This window comes from Urocampus carinirostris, chromosome 3 (assembly GCF_059441175.1).
Source record: "Urocampus carinirostris isolate Australia breed hairy pipefish chromosome 3, RoL_Ucar_1.0, whole genome shotgun sequence".
Taxonomy (NCBI): domain Eukaryota; kingdom Metazoa; phylum Chordata; class Actinopteri; order Syngnathiformes; family Syngnathidae; genus Urocampus; species Urocampus carinirostris.
Window position 1 is genome coordinate 48,849,419 of NC_142351.1, and position 27,399 is coordinate 48,876,817.

General features: G+C 40.6%; 1 protein-coding gene across 1 annotated transcript in view; it reads left to right on the forward strand.

The window, feature by feature from the left end:
- The window catches only part of chrm4a (cholinergic receptor, muscarinic 4a), a 61,254-nt gene that overhangs the window by 22,615 nt on the left and 11,240 nt on the right, over positions 1-27,399 (forward strand). Inside the window, exons 2-5 of the mRNA XM_088332177.1 lie at positions 18,615-19,213; positions 24,106-24,260; positions 24,338-24,542; positions 26,073-26,156. Coding sequence (XP_088188303.1) covers positions 18,615-19,213; positions 24,106-24,260; positions 24,338-24,542; positions 26,073-26,156 — 1,043 coding nt within the window. The remainder of the gene's footprint in view (positions 1-18,614; positions 19,214-24,105; positions 24,261-24,337; positions 24,543-26,072; positions 26,157-27,399) is intronic.

Genomic DNA, 27,399 nt, shown 5'->3' on the forward strand with positions numbered 1-27,399 from the left:
AGATATCAGCAGTAAACAATATAGGTTAAATGAATTAAATCTAAATCAAATGGTCAGTTGTAGAGATGAGAATTCCGACTCTTTTTAATGAACTGGGTTTTTAAGCTGGGCTCACTAAAAAAGCCAGCTCTTTTGGCTCCCAAATTGCTCTTCGGTTTGTTTTTGGAGTTTAATCCATACAATACCATTTATTATCTATTATAATGAATGACTTAAAAAGGGGTAAAATAAACAAAAATTACCACTTAAATGTTAACACAAAAAGGAAACATATATTAAAATGTTTATAAAGCGACAAAGAAAGATTAAATACAAAACAATGTCACCCGTTTTATACACAACTAATTCAAAGTCAATAGAACAGAATTCCTGAAAAAATGCCATTTTGACCAATCACATGAGAAAAATAGCCTCTCCAAGAGAACAGCCGGACGTTAAGGCAGGCAGGCAGTTAGGCGTCGCAGGCAGACAGCCGGATGTCGCAGGCAGGTAGACGGGCGTTGCAGGCAGGCGGGCAGGCATTCCTCGGACAGCTGGCTCCGACAGAGCACGCGCTGACCACCCGAAGCAGGGCGGCATGATTTTGCGCCCAGGTGCGGCGACAGAAAGGTGGCCTTGGCCTTATTGAAGACCTCCTGAAGTTGGTGGCAGCAGTCGGGAACCTTGGACCGAAAGGCAGTGAAGGAGTGGTTCCGGACTGGACGTGACGAGAGGCCATGCGTAGGCAGGTCTTGTGGCATTCAGCCCCCCATTCCAGAACCGCACTTGTCCGCCAGTTGAAGTGACAGTTGTGCTGAACCAACAAGGGATGACCCAAGACGAGAGGCTGGTGAGGAGATGGGAGCAGGTGAGAGCGGATCTTCTCGAGATGGTTCCTGGAAAGCCTCATCCTCACCGGCTCGGTAACCTGTGTCGCTGTGCCCAGCAGGTGACCGTCTAAAGCTAGGGCAGGAACCGGAGCCATCCTCTGGGCTAAGGCCGTATCCAGGATGTTGGCCTTAGCGCCAGAGTCAACAAGGGCAGACAGGGAATGTGTGGAACCAGAACTAAGAAGGTGGGCCTGGAGCACTGGTCTTGCATTTCTGGAGGTCCGGGTGTGGGCCGAGCTCAGTCGGACTCCTCCACACGTCCGGTGAGCTCCCCCTTTTGACGGTCATGATGAGACCAGGTGTCCTTGCCCACCACAGTACAGAAAAAGCCCCTCAGATGTTGGATCGTGGGTGGTGGCTGGGATGCAGAGGTGGTGCCAATCCCTCCGGGCAAGCAGGCAACTGGACGACTCGGGCGACCGCTCCTATGGCGTCGCCCATGGACCCGACGATCGAGCAATCGCATCATCGAGATTAGCAGGCGGGGCTTGGAACACCTGTTCCTCCTTTAGGAAATCGGCCAGGCTGTGCAGGTAGGCGTCAGCCTCTGAGTTCTGGTTGCTGCAGCTGGCAAGTGTACGGAAGTCAATGGAGTAGTTGGCAGTGGTGCGCTGTCCTTGCCGGATGCTCTTGAGGGATCTAGACGCGTCAGCCGAAAATGACCCAGTGTCGAAAACTCTTACCATCTCCTGGGCTAGTAGATGGAATGGAGAGCAGGCTGAAGACCCCCACTCAAACTCTGCCGTTCCCCAGAGCCAAGCCCTTCCGGACAGATGATTGAGGGTGTACGCCACCTTGGCCGCCTCGGTGGGAGAGTGCCTGGGCTGCAGATCAAATGACAACCGCCAGTTGGCAATGAAATCCCGGGTCTGAGTAGAATCGCCACTGAACTTCTCTGGAGAGCCGACTTGAGGCTCAGCGAAACCCATGACGGGAGAGTCTATGGGCTGGACGGGTGGGGAAAGCGACGGGACGTCTGGTGGGGAATCCCCGGCGGGCGGGGCCGGTCACGGCAGATGACGGGTAAGAAGCTCCGTGAGCGTAGCCATTTGGTTCTGCCGATGCTGGACCTGTTGAAAAAAAGCCTGGACGTCACCCGACATCCGTCGGACCTCCTCCTCAGTCCATTGTAAATGCTGCAGGGTGGAATCAGTGCTTGTGTGAGCGTTCGCTGGGTCCATTTCGGGTCAGTCCGTACTGTCACGGCCGGAACAAAAGGTGGACCCAAATGCGTGAGGTTTCACACAATGCTCTATTCAGGGATAGGGGAAGTCAGGGACAGGGCAACAAAAATCTGCTCGCTGGTGCTCGCTGGACAGGTGGAACAGGAAGCCCAGGCGGACGATGACAGATGGCGACGCGGACAGGTGGGGCCAGAGAACGAAGCGTGATCGTGGATCAGAATAAGTCGGGTAGCCGGGACGGGAGGACGAAGCGTTGTCAGGGATCGATACAGGAAACAGGGACCAGGGACCAGGCAGGATACGGGTAGCCGGGACAGAAGAACGGAGCGTGGATCGGGGATCGATTCAGGAAATGAAACCAGGCAAGATACGGGTAGTCAGAACAGGAGAACGGAGCTTGGATCAGGAATCGATACAGGAAACAGGTCGGGATCAAAATGGGAGGCAGAGTCAAAAGTGCCTACCTTGCATGCGCTGAGGTTTGCAGACGGACTGACGAGGAGTGAGCGAGAATGACGTGCTCTAATAGGAGGAGGATTAATTAGGAAACGATAGGCAGCTGGGGCTGACGAGTGAGCGCAGGTGAGGGTAATTAGCAAATCATGACAATTTTCTATCGGCCCAGCAACACCAGGCCATTTAGCTTGTTGAGAAACGATTGTGCGTTTCCATAAGTAAATTGTTTTTGGAAAATTAAAAAAATCCTCTTCTTCATAGGGAGAAATGTCATGACAATAAAGATAAACATTTAGTTACGTTTTTCCAAGAACATTGACAGAATTTCCCTGGATAGCCAATTAAAAAAAAAACGGCAAACCCGCTTTCCAGATAAATTCTAATGTTTCATCGCATTTATTATTTTATTTCACTGTGTGACGTGAGAGAATTTGATCACATTTATGAAATATGAATATTGCTAGAGCCTGTGTCCCATATCAACAAATATACTTTAAAACTTGCCTCCTTCCCCCAGTTACTTCAGATTGTTGAGGCTCATTTTGACCTTCATTATTTTCATTAACAATGGTTTCAAAACAGGGTGCAAGCAGAGTTCTTTTGTAAAAATGTCACAATACATTGCAAATGAGGATACTGATGTATTTACCTTGAATGCAGACGGTGCCCACCCATACTGCTCACCAAATCAGATTGTTCTGTGTGCTTGGCTGGCGTTTCTGGATGTTTACAGGTTTTCTGTGGGTTTTCATAATAAATTGTCTTAACAGTGAACCTTAATTGCTTAATAAGCTTCCGTATAAAGGATTCCTTAGCAACATACAGCCAAAACAGTGTCCGTTGGTGCGACACCTTGACTGTAAACTGTAGTGGATAATATATTCTTTGAATTACGTACCGAGCCATTAAAATTAATACTGCTCTGTTAGGTATGCATACACTAGACTCGACTCAGTTCATGTCAAAATTTGTACATGATCAGGGAATTATTTTTGGACCATTTTACAGGCTTGAGGCATTCTTGCTGTAGGGCACTTTCTGGACAAACTTCAACATATTGATTTATTTTACTGATTTTCACTTTGTTTTGTGTACTGTTAGCCAATGATAAAACTATGTCACCCTGGTCATCCTGAAAGGGGGATTACAACTTGTGAGGGCCCTTCTCAAGGTTTCTTATTTTCTTCGTGCTGAGGTTTTGAGTTTTTCCTTGCCCGCAGGTTGGTTTAAGATCAGAGAATAGTGTTATTGTAACCTACACAGTCCTTTGAGAAATTTTGTGATTAAGGGCTATACAAATAAATTGGACTTGACTGGACATTAGTGTAATTTTATCTTTGAGCCCTATGTAAGAGCCAGGTATAGCTCGTGAGCCATAGGTTCCGGACCCCTCCTTCAATGGCATAATATAGTACAATCACTATGAATATGACTACTGTTCATTTGAAGATACATTTTAGGACATTAGGACAAATAGCAGGGAAATGCAGCCAGGGCTGTATCAGTTCTTGACAGTGCTTTGACTCTAAGATAACAAACGGCTACCGTCTGCAAGCTCAATTCCGTACCAAACCGATGCAATCACTCCCATCATGCGCCATCGGTCCATTGTGATGGATTTTCTATTGGTTGTCGTGAAGGATTCTTATCTCGAGGGGCTAATTTGCCGACAGATTTGTTCGGTGCCCGGCTTTGCATTTTGCAAAAACGTCTTCCTATGTTCGATCTTCTGTTTACCGCAAACAATGCTGCGCTGCTGTCTCATGTTCAAGGCATGGAAGGCTTCAATGATGAAATCAGCAGTAAGGAGCGTTATGTCTGCTTTTGTATAATTCATAGAAAGGCGAAGTCTGTGCTTCTTCAAGTGTGAAGCCAACACTAGCTGCAAGGGATAATACAGAAATATAAACGCGCCACTTTTGGTTTTACAGCGCTTTTTTTATGAGCTGAACTTGAAGATCTGAGAGATCATTTCACAAGCACGGCAGTCTGTTTCTCTCAAATAATTCCCCACGGAATGTGTGTTCGAGAACAATTCTCCTTGGTAGAGATCGTCCATCCTGCCCTCAGGTTTCAAGACGCAGAAACGACAGCGAGATTATGGCACATCAGGCACACGTGACGTTTGAACTTCTTTGTGTCACCAAAAAGCTCTTTTTGCAAGCTGCAGGGGAAGTATAGTTCAATTACAAGAATCTCCCCAAATAGCGCTGAGGCTTCAAATTCTCAAATGGCATCGAAGCGCTCGTCAGCACATAAAAAGAGGTCATGATGGTTTTTCGCACATTGGCTACGAAGATCGAGCGTTAAGGATCTCTTGGATTTGACTTGCCACGCCATGCAAACACGTAGCAGTAAAAATCTTCCTCTTGCTTGTATGAGACCCTCTGCTGTACACATAAAAAAACCTTTGGATAAACTTGCCATAAACCGGTCTACAGTCCATACGAGTAATTAGGAGCCAAGTACTTCTTTTGGTCTACGTTAGGACTTTCCTTTCGAAAACCTTCTCAGAGGGAAAGCAAAAAGAAATGTTTTGACAATACATTTACCCCTAAAACTGAAAAAATATTGGCCTAACTCTATTTCCTCTTTTTAAGTATGTCATAGTACTCTTTAGCTGTTTTGTTTTTGTTCTGTTCTCTTACTTTTTTTTGTGGTTGTGGTATATTGGGTTCATTGGTTTTTATGTTATATTATCACCTTGGATGCTGTAACGTCATTATACAAACTGAAGTGGTCTTATGTTTGTATCCTTAGTGACCAAATATTAAATTTTAAACAAAAGTTTTTATTTGTTGTTTTTACTATTTTTAACCCTTCAGCAAAGGATAATTATACAATTTTATTGTATATTTTTAAAAATATTATTTCACAATGAAAATAAGTCAAAAGCATAGTAAAGTATGGAAAAATAATCTGCATCAAAAAGCAAAATTTGGAATGGAAATCAATAATTTCATCACTATACAGACAAGCATACAAATTTGCGTGTTGAAAAATATAGCGATAGCAAAATTGAGCTTGGTTATGGTTAATTTAAGTGCTGATTACAAAGTCAAACACAAGGATCCAAACCTTTAGGAGTTGGTTTTTCGGCTGCCTCCAACTTGTGCTGTTTGGTTTCCATGTTTGACCGCTTGCCATAGAAATCAAGACACCACGGTGGACGAAAATACGGAACGCATTCAATGGAGGGAAGGTGAGGTTTTGGATTTAATTCATATTTGGGGTAGACAACTCTGTCCTCTTCCACGCAAACGGCATATGATGGCGATAAGTAAGAGATGCCTAAAAGTCTCAGGAGATCACATTTAGTTGGAAATGTAAACAATCTCACAAAAACATCGGATTTCACCCAAAAATGTTGTACATCTTGACTTGCCCAAGGTTCAAACATGTGACCTTCTCAGTTTCGGGGAGGGCACTCAACCCTAAGGTCACCGAGCTGGTCCTCCACTATTCATGAGAAACAGAGCGCACTACACGATAAGGTGAAAATCTCAGACTTATGTGCGCCTTGTGGTCATGAAAATATGGTGGTTATATATTTCGCTTATTATTCAAATCAACATTGTTTTATTTTCTTAAAGAATTACATTATGTTACCACTAGGAGGTGCTAAATGAAACACAATATCCCTTTGACTAATTGGACTTTAGCTAATCGATAGCTGATTGAACATTTTTACGTTTGTGATGTATTGACAAGACCTTTAAAGGGACAGTGTGTAATATTTAGTGCCTCCTAGTGGTATAAACAACTTTCATTCAATTAAAAAAAAACATTTATTTGAATACTTGACCAAAATTCCTTGAACAATATTTGTTAAATTTTTTATACTAAAAAAAAAATCATCAGTCGAGAAATTTGTATTTCTTTTACCTAAGGTCGCCGCCATGTTTGTCCGGCAACTTACTGCTACGCCAGGGGTCGGTAACCTATGGCTTGAGAGCCTTTTATGGCTTTGTTCATGAAGTAAAACTGAAACAATAACATCTGTTTCACAGGTAAGGTTCAGTATATACAGCACACAATTTTATCTCCAGTTTACAGTCAAGGTGTACCACCAACAGACCCCATTTTAGCTGTAAACCGCTAAGTAATCCTCTATACTGAAGCTCATAAAACAATTTATGTTTGTTGTTGAGCAACTTTATGATGAAGATCCACATAACAATTTGTAAACACCCTAAGCTCTTGCAAAAGCACCCAGCGCTATTTAATTGGATGAACAGTAGGAATAGGCGGAGCTATACACAGGGTAAGTGCATTCCTTCTCCTTCACCCAGCGCGGTCTGCAGGTAAATACACAATGGTGTCCTCGTTTGCAGTATTTTGTGACATTTTTACGAAACAGCTTTGCTTGCACCTTGTTTTAAAACCATTACTTAGGACAAAATGAGCCTTAAAACTCATAAATAACTGCGGTATGGAGACAAATATTAAATGGTATATTTATATGGAAGACAGGCACTGGCATTATTATAATTTCATAGATTTGATCAAATCATCAAATGTTGCACAGTGAAATAAATGTGCTGAATAATAAGCTCTTTTCTTTTGTCTCAAAATATATGGTGTGGCTCTTTCCTCCACAAAAAGCAAAATATTCTGCTTTTACGACTTTTTGGTTCCTGACCCCTGTGCTACGCTTTGCTGTGTGGCACAGTTTTTTCGTTCGCATTAAACAACACACTGCAATCTGGTGGTCAAATATTTCACACGTGGGCTTTAAAGCACTGACGCTCGAGAGTGTATGTGAATGTCATTTCAGAAAACTAAAGCAATTAGTTATGGTTGATTACAAAGGGGCTGATTTGCATGATGTATGGCGTGATCTCAGAGTGTCGGACTTAACATGTAACTAACAACTAGGGTTGTCATCCTCATTTTATCTCAGAGGCCATATGGTAGAAACAACATTTACATGGGCTAAGCTGGTAAATTTATAGCATAAAAAGCATGCTCAGCTGTCAGGCTGGGATTCTTCCGGAAGCTCACAATTGATGACAATTATGATTCAGGCCATTTTGAAATGATAACTGCAGCTTTTTTCCCCTCTCAATATATGTTTTCATAATTTAAGATTTTTTTTTTGACTCACCGTTTTTATTACGTTTTCAAAAATGTTCTATACAAAAATAAAATAAAATCCCATCCCAAATAAACTCAAAAAAGGGCAGTTCAACATCATATGTGGAAAAAATACAAAGCTGTTTACTTAACTAGAAGTGTGGTGCAATCCACTATGAATACAGAGGCCTGACAGACTGTGGTTGGGATTGAAAGTTACTCAAGTATTCCCATCCCTTATTAGACACATGCAACCTGCTATATCTCCCCAGCATTTTTTTTACCAACCTGTAGCGTCCATCATCAGTGTTTTCCGATCATGTATTGCTGGGCTACCCAGGACCTTCCATTGTCACAAAATGGTCCAGGCAGAGGTCATGCGTCCATTCGTTAAGGTTTAATTTTTTTATAGTTTTTATTAACTGCTGAATTTGTAACAACTCAAAACAATAACTTAACATATTCCAATTCACCTCAGGGAATCTCATGCAAAATGGCAAGTCACAAAATGGCACAGAGACACTAATTTAAGTACCTGTAGCTTCAAGTTTTTGTTTTTGTTTTATTAAAATGAAAATGTTAACCTGAATTTGGGAACTTCACTGTTAGATCACCTGTCTATTATACAACTGAGCTAGAGTGTGTTTACTTTCACAAAGACACATAGGTGATGTTTTTATATTGATAGTATTTTTTTGAAATCAAGTGACAAAAAGTGTAGTTGTAACTTATGTTTCGGTCAAGAGAAACGTCCATGCACCATACGTGAGTGAAATCGTATTGACATAAACAGCGCATGTCTCATTGGCCAGATTGAATTGGTTGGTGGGCCTAAAACGGCTTGCGGCACGTTTCTTAGACACCCCTGAACTAACACAAGTCTTGGCCAGACATGCAGTCGCATAATTGTGATTTTTATGAAAAAAGAAATAATATCCCCACACACACTCACAATAAACAAACACAGAAACTTTTCCTTTTTCACAAGTCACTCGACAAATAATACTTTAGTCAATGCTCGAGCTTGTCATTGACTGTATGTCGGCGTGTCTCTTGTTCGGTCAGGCTAATCTCGGCTAGCAGGAGGACGCTCTTTTCACTGGTGCAATGATGCATTGGAGTGCAACAAGCAGGGCATAATCTTTCTCAGAGGGAGCGGAAAGTCCAATCGGGTTGAGCCTCAATGGATAAACATTCGGCGTAATACAATCTTCCGTTTGGGAAGTTTCATGAAAATGTCGCTGTGATTGTCCTAGTTTGCGAAGGAAATTCAACAAAAGGACAGGATAAGGATTCAGTCAAGCAGGCACAACTCCACTACTCCCTGAACTTTATTTCGCCCTTTTGTGTTCTTTCTTTCATCATAGCTGGTCTACAACAAATATATTTCACACACACACACACACACACACACACACACACACACACACACACACACACACACACACATATATATATATATATATATACATGTAAATTATCTGCAATTTTCCAGGTAAAGTCTGGGTTCTCAATTTAGTAATTTAGTTGTTGATAAGGATATAGTTTAGTTGACACTCAAATAAGGAGAAAACAGTCAATGAATTTTTAACTTGCAAGGAGATGACCATACAAAACCTCTCAAGATGCAAAAATTCCAACCTGTTCTAAAGGTCCTTCTACAAGCCTTTTCTTTTTATTTAATCTGAATAGATGTTTAAAAAAAACCCAGACTGATAATAATATCAGCGTTGTGAAAATTTTTGCCATTCACAATTTGTCTGTCTCCTTGATTTCCATGATTGCTTTTAGACCAAAGCCAGTCAGTGAGTTAGGGGTCTTTTCATCCTTGTTTGAATTCAGTCTTTCGAGTATAAAGTTTGTTAAATCAGAGTTCCCACCAGCTTTAAATGCAACAGTACTTTTGTTTTGTTTTCCACCAGCTACCGTGCCCGTGTTGCATGTTTACCTCAAATGTGTCGCCATCTCATCTACATTTGTTTGCTGTGATTCAAACACACAAAAAACGAAAGCCTCCTAAATAATTTTGTGACTATACCCAAATTGATTTATTAGGTAATTAGCTGGTCTACGACAAATATATTACACACACACACACACACACACACACACGCACACACACATATATATATATATATATATATATATATATATATATATATATATATATATATATATATATATATATATAAATCTCACCTCATTAGCTGCACCGCTTATCCTCAGTAGGGTCGCGGGGGTGCTGGAGCCCCTCCCAGCAATCATCGGGCAGTGGGCAGGGGACACCCTGAACTGGTTGCCAGCCAATTGCAGGGCACACAGGGACAGACAACTCGATATATATATATATATATATATATATATATATATATATATATATATATATATATATATATATATATATATATATATATACATATATATATATATACATATATATATATATATATATATATATATATATATATAGCTGAAGCAATCATCCAGGGTGCTTGGCATGGCTGGATTGTTGATCGATATGTTCAGCCTCTCTCCTGCTGCGTGAAGCTCTTGCAGAAGTCATGGCCAGAGCATAAATTGGCCAGGTCCAGCTCCGTGCGGATCACCGCCAGGCTTTGACCCAAGTTCTCTTATTTTTTCTGTGATCGCAGTGCATGAAACTCCTGCGGCTATTTTTCAACACAACAACAGAATGCGTTTACGTCGTACGGCAATTACGATGTCACGCTCGTCAAACGGATCGGTGCTTGGTCGTGTCGCTGCGCACAGTGACTGAAGTAAGAAAAATTAACACCCAAGGGAAGGTCTCTGAAGGCAGTTATAAAAAGCCATGTTTGATTCAAGCGCCAGTCTCTCTGACATGCATGTTGCATCTCAGCCGTACTTCACGTGTGTTACATGTGAGCACATTTGAGCTGATTAAATCATCTGTTACTATTATAGACTTAGATATGGATATATTTTCATCTAGTTCTTTATGCGTGCATGTGTGTATGTGATAAGTTCAGAGGAGCTGCACAGAATTTAGAACTTGTTCACTCGCAGTCGACATCTCCTGCCTTGTGTCATCATTATCGCCTCCTTCAGCTCGTTCATGAGGCGCATGCAAGTACAAAAATGTCTTAAACACGCTTTATTTTTTCGTCTTTTTTGGGGTTCAGGTTGGTGTTTGTACTGTCCTTGAAATAGGCATTTTCTTACTTTCAACATTTTCATGCCTCACTGAAAAATAGAAACCAAGTATGAAAGAGACGAGCATGATTTCACTCAGCACCCCCTCCCTGTCCCCCCATTTCTCCTACATAATGTGTTATGCCCCAAACAACTTTGCTAAAGGAAGGATAAAACCAGATAGCCGCAGTGAGATTTTTTTTTAAAACGGCTCTTTGAACTCAGTTGGGCATTGTTAACACATACTTAATAGAGAAAAGATTCTACTTTGGCCTTTTTAAGGACACCTCAAACGATGCGCCCAACCTTTAAAGACTCAGTGTGTAATATTTGACCACAAGATGGCATTGTTCTCTCATATGAATGAAAACCAGTGCCACAGCATGCAATAAGACGGCAGACAAACATGGCAGTGAACTGAGCAGATTCCATAATGTAAAAATAACAAAATTCTCGACCTATATTTTTTTTAAATTAACATTGCTATGATAGTTCATGTATTTTGCCCAGTATTAAAATCAATGTTTTTTTTAAAACTGAATAAAGACAATTTTTTACCACTTGGAGGCAATAAATATTACAGACTGTCCAGAAATATTTTAAACAATCAAAATAATAAAACAAGAAAAAAAGATTGTACATTAAGACAAATAATACGTACTGTATAATAAGCTACATTATCTGTCAATTGGGTAGGTATTGAAACGATGTAGTACATCAACTATTTTTTTGTTTCTGATTACAATCCAATTTTGTTAAGACAGTCTCTTTCCAATAGATTTGACATTAAAACATTACCTTTTAAAAAAAATTCTTCCCAAAGAAATGAAAGGCTCATCCATTGATTTAGGATGCTGTTTTATAGTTCAAGTAGAAACTTCCTTGGAATGTCTTCTTGAAAGAAATGAATTTGACAGCTCTTGAGCTCTTGCCTGTCATTTTCTTATCACCTTTTCAAGATGGCAATAAAGTAAGATCTGCTGGTTCCTTCTTAAAGCAACTGTCACTTGCTGTTCCTTTGGGGTCTTTGGGCTTATCTACAATGATGAGGAGACAAACTACAGGAGAGAAGTGTAACATCTGAATCATGGTGTCAGAACACCACCTGGTTCTAAACCAGGGGCAATTTTAGGTTCAGAGCTTTGGGGGAGCTGAGCACCCACAGTGTCTGGCTGGTTAGACATTTTCCCCATTGTATTTACAGGGATTTAGGAATACTCAACACTGGTAATTAGTGCCACTTTCCATTTATAAACATTACACACATTACACTTAGTAGTTAACAGAAACACTTTACTACACAACACAACAATTAAGCTCGGCTAATCATTGTTATTTTCGATTCAATGCAGCTAAAAGGAGAACTAATATCTGTTGATGATAACAAAGTCATGCTATTGGGTGTTAGAATAGTTGTTCAACATAACCCTTGTATCACATACTCTCACAGTAATAGACCGAAGCCTCCACACGATCCACCCCTATGCCACAATTGACACTAGCCGAGGGAAAGAGGAGCGAGCAGGGGAGCAAAAGCGGTACTAGGACTCAAATGGACTGAACCCTTTTAACCATTTCGTAAAAATGCTTAGTTGCACTAAGGCAGACCAGCATGCGCTCCAGCGGGTGGTGACAGCTGCCCAGGGAATTATGAGAACAACTCTCCCTGAGATCAGCACCACCTACATCACTTGCTGCTTGAGAAGAGTCCACAACATCCTGCAGGACCAGCACTATCCTGTTCACCACCTCTTTCACCTGATGCCCTTAGGGAGGAGTTACCAGTCGATACATGCCAGAACAACTAGACCGGTCAACAGTCTATATCCAAAGGCTGTGAGGCTATTGAACTCCTCCTGCCCCCGAACACACACTTAGGAAATCAATCACACCCACAAACTCACAATAACTAAGCTGGTTGCACTACTGCAGTATACTGTACAATCATTACTCAATCCCTTTTTCCATCATACTTCCCGAATGGTTTTAAGCTAAATTCGTCTCAGATTTGCAAGATTATTTTCTACCTCACACTTGATTTTGTCAACATAATTGAAAAAGAACACATAAATGTTAGTCGGACACAATTGTGCTTTAACATTGAATGATATCATGATGCTGCTATAAGGTTTTATGGTAACACATCTGCTCTTATAATGTTTATATTGGGTTATATATGGGTATTGGGTTTTATTGATATTTTTTCCGGATATTCATTCTGTGGAACTTTGCTCTTTTTTAACTGTGAATGAATGACTGGATGCTCCAATCAAAGTGTTGTTGCTCTTTTACAATGACTATAATTATTCTAGATCTGAATCTGTTTGTTTTTTGACATAGAGTAAACAAGACATGGTATAATTTTCATCAGCCTAATCCTGTGACACAAGCTGATCTCCCCTGATATTCATAAAAAAAGCTTGGTAAACATCCAAACAAAAGCCTAACATTTTCTAATGATAATTTATGGAAGACTAGTACCCAACGAACAGGTTCCACTTGAAGGAAGAGAAGCTTTTTCACCCCCACGTGTTTTAATCAACATCTGGGTCTCGAGACTAGATGAGTAAAATCAAAGGCCAGAGCAGAGGATTTGCATTATGGTTTTTATGACAATAAAACACATTCAAAACAAAGACATAATACACTTTGAGACCGTGAGTACACAAAGAGCTGTGTGTTCTTCACAAAATTCATCCATAAAATGGCTGACGGGTGTTTTTATAGGAAACGGGGTTGGTTTGAGGGCAGCACGGTGGCGCAGTGGTTAGCGCTTGTGCGGCACAGTTCATGTCATGGGAACCTCCTGCGTGGGTTCAAATCCAGCTCCAGACTTCCTGTGCGGAGTTTGTATGTTCTCCCCGTGCTTGTGTGGCACTCCGGTTTCCTCCCTCATTCCAAAAACATGCATTTCAGGTGAATTGGCCGGTCCAAATTGTCCCTAGGTGTGAATGAGCGAATGAGTTGTCTGTCTCTGTGTGCCCTGCGATTGGCTGGCAACCAGTAGAGGGTGTCCCCTGCCCACTGCCCGTAGATGGCTGGAATGGGCTCCAGTCCCCCCGCGACCCTAATGAGTATAAGTGATACGGCTAATGAGCTGAGATGAGATGGGGTTGGTTTGAAAGAACGAACCATTGATCCTTAGGAAACTTCCTAAAGTCCTGTTAAGACTGTATCTTGATATATTTTTCAGGTGGTCTGGAAACTCATACACGCATGACTTCATGTGCAGTGAGTGAAGCATTTTATTTTTTATAACAAACTTTCATAAAATTCTTTCCGAAATTAGGTTGAGAAAGCTAAGAGTAGCTGATTGTGTGTAGCGAATGCTAACAAAATGAGGTGATAGACAGAATAGAGAAACAAACGTTCCAGACAGTGAGAAAGCAACTTTTGAAGAGTGCGTGAAGTGGTTTTTTTTTTCGTTCTCAGTGACTTTTCACAGTAAAAGATAACGCATGCAATGCTTCTCTTTTTTCTCTTGCAAATTTAAAGTGTTCCTGGGAAAAGTAGTCACACTAATGCGATTGTGCTTGATTTTTGTTTTTGAGACTTTACTGCTGCTAATGTATTGTGAATTGTTCAAGCTTTTTAACAAATTGCACGCCCACAAAAAATATGTAATTGCTGCCATTATTTACACATGCAAAATGACACACATAACAAGAAAGCACTTACACAATGTCAGTGTGCTTTATTCAATAATTCTCCTAAATATGACCAAATAATAAAAAAGATGAGCTGATGGTTATAAATTCCCCCCAATGCATTATACACTCTTCTCACCATCTCCTGCGGACTTTGTATGCCACTTTTAAACTATGCGCTGAATGTTATCACAGGAAACCAGTCTCGTTGTGAAATTGCTTGGAATAACTTGACTCAGCATATTCCCCAACTAAAAAAACCGATTCAGTGCATTGCCTCTTGCATTACTTCAAAGCACCAAGTGAATACATTTATTGTGCAGAATGCTTTTAATCTCGTACATTAGTTATTCCTTTTTCTTTTTCTTTCCTCGTAAGTGTTGCTTTGGACTATGTGCACAATAACACGAGCCAACATACAGTCCAAAAATGAAAGTCGTGCCAAAGAGCGTTTGAGCATGTGCAGGCTTAAACTGTTGGTGACGTGTATACGTAATTACAGCTGCTCCTTCACTTTTCATCATAGCTACTGGAGGGCCTTATAGGCCACACCCTTCCTAATCAATTGTACTCTAAGATGGATTAACATTAAAATGCTCTCAATACACTATATTCCATTTTTAATCTTTTTTTATCCTTCAAAAATAATTGCAGAATCAAATAAAATTTCAATTATACAGCTTTTTTTATATATCACTCAAAGACAGTGCAGAAGTAATTGAACAGTAAATGTGCAAGAACTCATTTGTGGCATTTTTTAAAATTCACCATTTAATTGAGCAAGAAAACCATATGAAAGATGTAGCATATAAAAAAACCATCATTATATTATCCTGTCTTATAAATTAAGCTGCTCTCTGAAATAAACTCCATGCAATGAGATAAAAAATACTGAGTACTTGACATGCTCACAGTTTGCTAATCCAAAAATGTTGCATTTGTTCTGCTGCAGACAACACACATCAAATGATCTCACTGGGGCAGAATACAGTATGTGTGTACTGGGTGGGCATGATTGTCTGCGCGACGGTCATAAGCTGGTGTATGATGTTAGTCAAACAACATGCACGGTGGGTGGGCACACAAGTCAATGTGTCCACCGAAACAACCTGCGAAGCATGGCTCCAGATAGTATTTTAGCGCCTCGTTACATTGACAAGGATTTCATCCATTAAACGGGACTCTGAAGAAAGTCAGAAGGGCGCAAAGAAATGCTGAACACCAGCGGGTGCTGCATGGATGGTTACCAGGTCCGGAAGAGACTGAGGCGGTATAGGGAAAAAAAGCATTAGCGAAGCCGTACGTCCGGCCTTCTGCAGCTTGGCTATGTAAAAACCCACGCAGGGGTATCTTCTGCCAAGTGTCTATCTCACCAGCGCCAAATTTATTACCCATTAAACTGATGACCTGGACCTACAACTTGTGGGAAACAGCTACAGCCTGGACCAGGGGTCAGCAACCTTTACAGTGTGGAGTGCCACTTTCAAATTTTCTTGTAAATCAGTGTGCCACACTAAGATTAACGACTCGCTCAACAATTTTTTTTTTATAACCAACAGAGCTGTCATTTTACACACGTCCGAATATACAACATGGATAAACATTGAAATTGTATAACTGACCAATTTATCTTCCACCATTCTTGTTAACAACAAACTAAAAAATGACTGTGAGCAACATGTGGAGAGGCCTGTAGACATCCATGACTTCAACTATTCTTCATCAACAATGAACTACAATCAAAATCAAGTGATATGGCAGTGTCTGAAACTCGTGACGAAAAGTTACTGGACAAAAGTTGCCTGTCCAGCCATAAAGTTGCCTCCCCCATTTTTCACAACTTGAAACACAATAAGACGACTCATCGCAAAAAAAAAAAAAACATTGTTGCAAAGTATTAAGGATTGATAATCAGAATATATAACAGAAAAATACTTTAAAATTAAGTTTATTATAAATCTACTTATAACATTGATTGCATGGATATGACATCGCTGTTTTGCATCTGCCATCAGTATGTACCTGTCTTGACTCATCTTCATTCATGCAATGTTTGCTACAAGCCACGTGAACTCCTCTTTCCACGATGCTTTTAATGTATGTTCACGTTTTTGGCTTGATTCCTAACCACTTCTCCATTTTTCTTCTGTTCATGTGCGTCTACTTTCGATAAGATTTGTCAATTTAATAACGCTCTTACTCGTGATATTGCGGATATTGCGACGTTTTCCATTGTGTGACGTCATTATGCACGCACCATTTTACGTTTTGCAAATTTTTGATTGCCATGTTGTATTAAATGGAGCCGTGTTCTTGTTTTGCTTGCTGTTGAGGAACAAATATGCTTAAAGGCTGAACCACAATGTCCTGCTTATCTTCTCACGCATAAGGAAACTGCACACTCTAACATATCCTGAACAACTTTGGAAATTTGTATGCAAATGCGCAACCTTACAACGCTCAGGAAAGTCCGGAAGCACGAAGTTATTCAATGTCTTCTGATAGGCTGCCGAGTATACAAATTGCTAAACGAACGGAAATTCCATACCGAATACAGATTTCGAAATCGGAATAAAGCAAATGTTTGATTTCAAAAGAGGTTTTTTCTTCTTTCTTAAAAAAGTTGTCGGCCACCCGGGCAGAGACGTTGTGAAAGTTGTTCGCCCGACGTAAAAGATGCATGCTCCGGGCGTCCGGGCAGACGTTATTTCAAACACTGGATGTGGACAGCTACCAGACCATTCATCAATAAAATCATATTTTAGAAACTATCAAAACTTGAAACACACACACACACATTTAATGTATTCGGCATCAGTGAATGGTTCTCCGTGCTTTGCCATGCAGTGAGCAATGTCATGGCTTGCTTCAGTTGTGGCGTTTGCATACCTGTCAACCTCCACGGCTCCATGCCCGTACAAACTGTCGTATTTTCCCTTACAAAATACAAAATAATTGTATACCATTTTTTTACGGAATGATGCATGATGGGAAATCCCCAGGCGGCAGACGCATGCGATTGACAAATTTGCGTTTTCTTCCGTACAGATTTTCTTGTACGTCGTACTCGTCTTAAAATACATAAAGAACGTACTTTGTACGGCAAAACCATACAGGTTGACAGATATGCCAACAGAACCTTGAAATCACATCTTAAGCTAACAGGGAGCCAATGCAGGTGAGCTAAAATCGGGGTAATGTGATCAAACTTTTTTGTCTTAGTTAAAAGCCTCGCTGCAGCATTTTGTACCAGCTGAAGGCTTTTGATTTTGGACTTCGGGAGACCGAAGAGAGAGCATGGAGAGCATCGAAGATCTTAATTCAAGAGGTGCTGACTGATCTGCGTTAATCTTGGCTGACCCCGACCCTCACGAAGTTCTATCGCACAGTCAAGCTGGCAAGCAGACACAGCAAAAGTGATTTTGCAAGTGTGGTGCAGACGGTGTGAAAACCGTTCGTCTTTTTGTTTCATTTTATCTTTTTGAATGGAATAGCCAATGTGCTTAAATTTTAGCTGCCTGGAACTTTTCTCAATGGTGCATCCAAATTTTTTTGTATCCGATCTTTTTTTTTTTTTTTAATAAATGTATTTTTTCCCCCGATCTTTTTTTGAATTGTGTTCTTTTTTTGGAAGGGGTAAACCAACGATAGCTGAAGCGCGAAGTACTGAGGGGTCTCTGTATTTGTCATATGTATTATATGTTACTGATATCTAATGAAAAAAATAAATTATTCTTGTTTGCTGTTTTGACTATCGCGGTACTTTTTTGGAATGCAACCCCCCGCCAAACACCTGGGATTACTGTACAGAAAATTTACACATTGTGCCATGATTAGGACACTCGGTTGCAAGCTCTGTCCACAGCTGTTAATCTCCATTTACTAGCACAGCAGTCAGTATTAGTTAATTGACATTTACATATAGGCAAGTATTTGATTGAGATTGATAGCTGCGGGCAAAGTCGGCAAGCAAGTGACTTGATCTCTGCACATAGTGCTACTTTTGTGTCCTAGACATTTACTCGCTGATTTTTTTAAATGCAGAAAATGATTTGAATTAGTCCCTTTTTATAGCTGTTCAAATGTGTGGCGTTGAGTTTCTCGCTTACATTTGCGCGTCCGTCTTTTAACCAGGTGCGCTCTTTAGTTTGAAATTTATGGTAGTTACATCCTGACAATATTACTTTTCCTCTTTTGCTGTCTTCCTCTAGGCTCCTCTTTCAACAGGTCCAACGAGCCTTCGGTCGACCCGGCGTGCAACGCGTCCACAAATGATTCGATGTTCTGTTCGCCGGTGGATGACATTTCGGGTGACTCCAGTTCGTACAAAGCGGTGGAGATGTTCTTCATCGCCCTGGTGACCGGCTCACTCAGCCTGGTCACTGTCACAGGGAACATTTTGGTTATGCTGTCCATAAAAGTCAACCGCCACTTACAAACTGTCAACAACTATTTCTTGTTCTCACTGGCATGCGCTGACTTGATCATCGGCGTATTCAGCATGAATTTGTACACTGTTTACATCATCGTGGGATACTGGCCCCTGGGGCCCGTGGTCTGTGACCTGTGGCTGGCCTTAGACTATGTCGTATCCAACGCGTCTGTGATGAACTTGTTGATCATTAGCTTTGATCGCTACTTCTGCGTGACCAAGCCACTCACGTACCCCGCCAGAAGGACGACCAAGATGGCGGGCTTGATGATAGCGGCGGCCTGGATCTTATCCTTCATCCTTTGGGCCCCTGCCATCTTGTTCTGGCAATTCATCGTTGGGCAGAGGACAGTACCACCTGGAGAGTGCTACATTCAGGTATCCCCCCAAAAAGTTTGATTTCCTTTGGAGGATATGCCGTCTCTCCTCTAATTAAATCGGTCGATCACAAATCCAAACAAGCGTGAATGCAAATTGCAGATGGGGGTGTCCCCAGGAGGACATGAACACTATTTTTTGGAAGGCTTCTTGGCAAATTAGTTTGTAAATGGGGATCTGAATCCAAACACCTGCCTAGATCAAGGTCAGTCGTAAATAGTCCTCGAAAAAAATCTAAATTTTACAGGGCATTTGTGAAATAAATTTTGTAAAAAAAATGGGTACATATTTGGGAATATTGTGGCATTATAAGACAATTTCAGATAAGTCAAGTCAAGTCAAGTCATTTTTATTTGTATAGCCCTTAATCACAAAGAGTCTCAAAGGGCACATAAGCACTTTAGGTTATTCATATGCTATAGAGTAGAAGTGAGTTTTAAGCCTAGATTTAAACATTTCCACTGAGGTTGCAGATCGGATCTCAGGGGGAAGAGCATTCCTCAACACCGGTGCCCGGATGGAGAACGCTCTCGAACCTGCGGAACACTTCTTGGCTCTTGGGATCACCAGTAGGCCGAATAATTAGATAATTAGAATATTGTTGTAAAGTTATTTATTTATTTTCTGAAATGCAATTTAAATAAACAAAAATCTCATTCATTCTGTATTCATAATAAATCAATTGAATAATGCCTTATTTATTTTGATATGGTTTATTATGGTGTACAGTCCACTTGTATATTTTTTAAGGATATTCAAATATTTTGAATGTAGGATGCACAAGTTTTTGCCCTGATCAGCAATATTGAAATTTAAAAAATGTTTTCTACATTTGAGTACATTTCTGGGGATGTTGTAATGGTCTTCTGGGCAGCCCTTTGAGACTTTTTGGGTTTAAGGGCGATAGAAATAAACACTACTTCACTTTGCCTTTATAATTGCAATACAGAAAATAAAAAACGTCATCACGACATTCAAATTTTTCGGTACAGTTCGGAATTATTATTCCAGAAATATGTTTTATATAAGCACGGCTGACCAAGATGAAAAGTTACAAGAAGAAACGTGTGATTTAAAAAAAAAGTACAATATGTACAATACGTAGATAATGTGCTTGGAGTAAAATGTTAAAAGCAGGTAAGAAATGGACTACCGAGGCCCTTGCTTTCAATACTATGTCACTTTACACAGTCCACACTGGGCATGAGTCAGTGTTAGATTTGAATAGTATGAGCAAAATGATTGCAATTTTACCTAAAAAAAATACATACTTATGTAGAAATGTTTTGGGTGATAAAAAATTTAATTAGATTAAGTTTACTGAATTGATAACACAGTAACATCAGTAAATGTAAAAATAACTTAAATAAATGTTTCTAAGCAATCAAAATCTAGAAATAGTTATTTCTATACGAAAAAAGTAGCTACCTTTTTTCTTTGAACTATCGTCCAGGGGAAATACCCTGGTAAGTCATGCCAGTTAGCTAGTTAGCTGCCACGGTAGAGAGCATTCCTTTCGCAAAATAAACATGCTAACCCTCATAGTCGGTGATAAATATTTGATAGCTGCATTCCTTTTTTTTTTTCAGGGAGCGATGCGATGGCTCGTAAATGTCATACAAAGATGCTAACAACAAATTAACAATGGCACTGAAAAAAATATCCAATCAGGAGAAAAAACGGCAAGCTAACACTAACATGAAAGGAAAGTGAATGTAGACCACTTGTGAGGTGACAGTGACAACAATCCTACAAGGACCGAAAGAAAACAGGAAACTAATTACTAATCTACTGAAAAGACAACTAAGAAGCCCCGGGAAACAATTTGGGAGTGAATTTGAAAACTACAGAAAAAAAAACTCACTATCTTGATACATAACTTAAAGGGACAGTGTGTATTATTTGACGATCAGATATCACTTTATGGCGTAGTGCAACCTAAAATAAGTGTTAAAAAGCAAGTTAGTTTTTTAGGGTACCCGTAGCGGCAAAATGGGGGGGAACTATGTCACCACCCTCCACGTGAGCCTCATTTTGTGAAAGAAATTCTCGACCGACGGGTATTTAAAAAAAGAAATACAAAATGATACTTTGCGCATTATTTAAATGAATATTGTTTTGTTTTGTTTCAACCGAATTATTTTTTTCCATCAATAGGAGGCGCTAAACAATACATACTGTCCTTTTAACTAATTTCAAACTTCGGCATCTAAACTAATTATATACACCCATGAACACTGAAAGAAAAAATGTGGCATTGTTTTCCATTGGGAACATAAATACTCATAATTGTCTCTGCTTTTCATCAGCCTGCTGAAATTTGAACAAGTAATTATTGGAAAAAGAACAATTCAATCAATGGAAATAATTCAACCTCATCAAAGTATGAGAGGGATGACAAAGGTTTTCCCAGGGTTGATGAAGCATCTAACGACTGACCAATGGTGGAACACGGGCAAAAAGTCAAACTGAAATCAGCAATAATCAAATCGCGTGAACTGAGTACCCTGTGTGACATTTTTGAGAGAACGTTTAGACACAGCACTGTTTTGCTGCAGATAATTTAGCTGACAAGGCATCCAAATAAATCCAGGCGCTGCTATTACAATTCACCGGGGGTCACTGTAAAGCCGACTTCAGTTCAGGTAAAAAAAAAAAAAGTTTCTTCCGTAACACTGGTCCGACTAAGTTTTCTAGTTGGTCACACATGAGAAGATTTGGTCATTTTTATTTTCAAAGCATCTGGCTGGGTATTTTTTTTCCTCGTTTTACTCAAATTGATATAACATACCCTCACCGTAATACACCAGACTCCACAAACTCGCTTTGCCGCAGGTGACACTCGCCGAGCTCTGAACCGGAACGTAGGGGGAAATTAAATCTGAAAGATATAAGCAAGTTCATGCATGATTTTGTGTACTCCCAACAGAACCTTAAAATCACATCTTAAACTAACAGGGAGCCAATGCAGGTTAGCTAAAATCGGGGTAATGTGATCAAACTTTCTTGTCTTAGTTAAAAGCCTCGCTGCAGCATTTTGTACCAGCTGAAGGCTCTTGATTTTGGACTTCGGGAGACCGGAGAGTAGGGCATTACAGTGTTAGAGACGGAAGGTAACAAACGCATGCATTATAATCTGCGCATCCGACTGAGACAGCATAGGGCGAATTTTAGCAATGTTGCGAAGATGGAAAAAAACTGTTCTAGTAATATTCTTAACGTGTGTTTGAAAGGACAGATCGGGGTCAAATATGACACCTAAATTTTTGTCACTGTGGGTGATATTACTTTTGTCAAAGTTCAGAGCAGTTTTTGAGAACAAGTCACAGCATTTAGATGGACCAATAACTAACATTTCGGTCTTATCAGAGTTAAGGCGTAAGAAGTTGAGTGACAACCATTCTTTTATCTCAGTGAGGCAAGCCTCCAAATGTCCACAGTTTAGTGTGGCAAATTCCTCCATCGGAAGATATACTGTAGTTGGGTGTCATCTGCGTAGCAATGGAAACTGATATTATACTTGAGAATAATATCACCTAAGGCACGGGTGTCAAACAGGCGGCCCGCGGGCCAGATCAGGCCCGCCAAGGGATTGAATCCGGCCCGCGAGACAACACTCAGAGAAGCACAAGAGAAAAACAAGCTGCAGGTTGAAATATGTCAACTTGATGTTGTCAAAGCCAGGTGCCTCTCACAAAGACACTGTACTTGTATTTATTTCTATCTCTCTGTCTCTCTCACTCTCTCTCTCTCTTCCACCCCTTTTTTCCACTCTCTGTCTCTGTCTCTTTCACTCTCTGTGTCTCTCCTTCTCTCTTCCTTTGTTGCTCCTTGTCTTTCTCTCTCTCTGTCTTTTTAACTTATTTTGCTCTAACTTTATTCAGTAACATTTTTTCCTCTTCTCTCTTTCTCTCTTCCTACCTTTTGCGCGCTTTCTTTTCTCTTTTCTCTCCTCCTGTCTTTCTATTTCTCTTTGGATTTCTTTCTTCCTCTCCATTTCTTTCCCCCTCTCTAAAATTCTTTTTTTATCTCTTTTGTTTCTCACGCTCTCTCCCTCTCTCTCATTCTTTGTCCTGCCCTCTCTCTTATTTTCCCTCCTTCTTTCTCTTATTTCTTTCTCTCTTTTTTTCCTCTTTAATCTACTAGTCCGGCCCCCAACAGAATGTTTGTTCTATCGTGTGGCCCCTGCGTTAAAATTAGTTTGACACCCCTGAGTCCTAAGGGAAGCATGTAAAAGAAGGGGGCCAAGTAGTGAACCCTGCGGAACACCAAAGTTAACACTAAAGGGCTCATGTCCATGTAACAAGAAAAAAATTACTGGATAGCTTGCTAATACTATCAATACTTTTTTTTGTGTACTTCTTCTCACTATTTCCCTCTGCCATGCGACGAGAATATTGCGGGGCTCACTCTGAATCTGCAGACGCTCAGCACAGTAATACGTTACATACTAATTGTATCTGTAATATAAATAAGATATCGTGAAATGTTAGTGATTTTGAAAGTTAAAGTTAAAAAAGTTAAATGGGAAATAACTTTGAATAAATAAAAGCATTTAATATATGTTCTATTTCTATGATGACAGGTTAGGTTGTGTCTCACCGGTCTCTCCCGCCTGCAAACTTATTTATCCATTATCCACATAATTTAGCTGCGGTGTCAAGTCCTGTTTAATTGAGCATCCCTGCCGCCAGACTTTTAATTTTTATTTTCTTGGTAATGTGTTTGTGTTTTTGTCCGTCCAAAGCAGAGAGACGATAATTTCATTAGATGTCTCTGATGCACTCTTTTGCCAAAGAGAGCTGTGACGGCGCTTGAGAGTAACGCTTTTTGACATAAAGGTTTATTGCGCTTTGACGAAATGAAAAGCACGTCTTTGTGTCTTTGTGCAGTTCCTGTCAAACCCCGCAGTGACGTTTGGCACCGCCATCGCAGCGTTCTATCTCCCTGTCATCATTATGACGGTGCTGTACATTCACATCTCGTTGGCATCCAGGAGCAGAGTTTCCAAACACAAGCCTGACAAGAAGGAGAAGAAAGTCTCAAAGTAAAGAAAAAAATCAAGAGGATAAAAAGTTAAAAAACATATTTTTGCACTCGATCACGAGGCTTCCTGTTTTTCAGAGCACCGAGCGTGGCTAAGAGCCATTTGCTAAAGCAGAACAACAACAATGAAAGCAGTCCTCAGAACAGTCCCCGCGTCAGCCCGAAGCTCAGTTTGGACTCGACGACCACTGTGGACGAGGCCGTAAAAAACGGCAGGGTAGGCGAAGCCAAAGCAGATGCGTCGCAACCAACGGCACAACCTAGTCCTGGGCTCACAACTCAGGTCGGTCTTTCTGCCCAGTGTCTGTCAAATATGCAACAAAAAAAGAAGATACACAACTTTTATATTCAGAAATTATCATTGGTTTCAGTTAATAAGCCAGCCTGTTGCTGTAGAACAGCAGAATCAAACTAATTTTCTCCAAGGTCCACATAGGTGTAATGGCTATCTTCAGGGAGCCTAATGCTACATATCACGGTTCACGGATCCCTTAACTGCGTAGGTCATCGGGGCACTACTGACGGCGCAAATCTAGACAACTTTTGCTGGACTGTTTTTAGTTTTTGGCAGAGTTGGCACCAGTCCATTCCATGATGTTGATGGGCAAGTTATTTTCTGTCTTACTCTACACATGGCCACCTGGACTTTGCACTGGAGAATAATCTTGACAAGTCCCGATGACCTCGGGACATGACCATACCACTGCAGTTTTTGTCAGTGCACAGTTGATAACGGTTTTTCGTAGGGGTTCAATATTCTGGCTAATGGCGCATTGTTTCGTTTGTCACAAGGGCTGTGTAGCTGATCCTAGATGTTTCCTTTCGCATCGCATATTCATGGCTTGGATTTTCCTTTACAGCTTTGCTGTGAGAGTCTATGTCCATGACCCTAACCCTAAACCCCTAAGCACTAACACTAACCCTAATCCTAACCCCCTAACCCTAACCCTAACCCTCCAACCCTAACCCTAACCCTAACGCTCCAACCCTAACCCTAACCCTAACCCTCCAACCCTAACCATAACCCTAACCCTAACCCCAAACCCAACCCTAATCCCTAAACCTAACCCTATCACTAACCCTAAAACCTTAACCCTAACCCTATCCCTAACCCCTAACCCTAACCCCTAATCCTAACCCCAACCATAACCCTAGTAGTGATATTATTTACCTTAAGCTATTCATTATGTTGACAAGTTAGTCAAAATATTCTAATAATTACTATAAATTACTGTCATATCGTTATAACCAACATACTGTTTTGTCAAATTTTTGCAGGCTACCATTCAGCTTGCTGTCTGTGCTTGTGGACAAGCTTATATTGTTGTTAGTCGACTTGCTTGTTTAAACAAACCTTCAGCAAACTGGGCCAAAAAAATATTCTCACGGGCCAGTGGCTGTGTGTACTGGAAAGACAAAGCTGCATACTTTCAACGCTGTCAATATTTAATCCTTTTGAGGGGCTTTGATTCATAGCTTCCTTGGATGAAGATAGATTTGTTTTTCCTATTGGCTTTGATCTTAGTCAAGTTTGGGCATTTCTTGACATTTTGTTTGGTTAACGAGAGATGGATGGAGTTGCCAGAAAAGCTTTTTATATTTTGTGAGTCCAAAGACTTTCTCTTACCTATCTTGCTCATCTTCCTTTTATCGAACGTGTTTGTTGAACACCTCCGAGCTGTTATTTTGTGGGAGCGGTCAAGTCGTGCCTCTTAGACAGGCAGTAAACTGTTTGAATTGTCGACTTATTATTCTACTTGTGCGGTGGAAATCTTTCGAGCTGTCCATGAAAAACTCTGTTTCTGTCATTTAGGAGGAAAAGGAGAGCTCAAATGATTCGTCCACTGCTTTCATTGCCCCAACTGAACCAAAGATCAGCAACGATGTGATACCCGAGGTCATATTTTACATTTCACTCCTTTTTTTTAAGATCTTGTTCTTATTTTCCTGTGGCAAGCTATTTAAATACCATAACTTTTTTCGGTAATCACACAATTCTTAATCTGGCTACTTCAATCTAATATTCATGTCTCACCTTTCAAGGAATTTGATAATGGATAAGTAGAACAGAGTGTAGATGTCAAACCAATATCCGTGGGTTGCTCCTGGACCCCTGTATCTTTTACACGAGGCCATTGTGAAATATCATTGGACAACATTCTCCAATAGCTTATAACTTTGAACTAGAAATAGAACATAGTTCTTCGTTGTATGAATAACCTGCTCTGGCAAAAGGTCTTCATAGCAGGGAAAATACTGTAAAAACAATTTTTAAATAGAGCAAAATTTAGCATTTTCAATTTTTTTTCCAAAATATTGTAATCCCTCGATACTTGGTGCTTTTAAGTCTCAGTGCATCACGGGTTAAAAAATATTCATTTGAAAATACCTTGATTTTGAAAATACCTTAACTGAACTGCACCCGAATAGCCACGATCCATTGTCCCCGTTCAACTATTGCTAGAAGCGAAACATCTGCAGAGCACACTTTTGTCAGGGCCTGCGGCTTTTTTTCCTTGTTTTGTTCACCCAAAAGTGAACGGCACTTATGCTGCCGAGATCCATTATCTCGAAACCCAAGTGGCTGCGAGCGGGGACCAGCAGAAGGAAAATCTCTCCGGAGATGTGCTGTTCTGGCCATTCTAACATGTAATGCACGTGGCTGACTATTGCTGTGAGCAGAGCAAATTTTGTTTCTTGTTTGCACCTTTAAATCATGCTCTTGTGTCCTGCCTAAATTGCCGTGATCCATTATCCCCAATCAATTATTGCTGGGAGCGGGGGCTAAGAGAGCAAATTTGTGTCATGTTTGGTGGCTTGTTTTTCCCAACATGTTCTGCTTAAAATGTATATCACCCGTGTGGCTGTCATCCATTATCCCCAGTTGACTATTACTGTGGGCTGGGGCCGGTATAGTGCACGTTAAAAATTTGGGGGTTGGGGTTGTGGAGGATTGGGGGCTCCATGGCAGATACAGAGATCCCTCAGTTAATGAGGACCAGAACCACCAGAAAAAAATGAAAATTCTGGAAGTCGCGTCAAACCTTCATAAAAGCCCCCAAGGGACAAACTTACTAAAGAAACCATTTAGAGAACGGCTGGAAAGCGGCTGACAAGCTGCACACTAGCATCTGGTAACT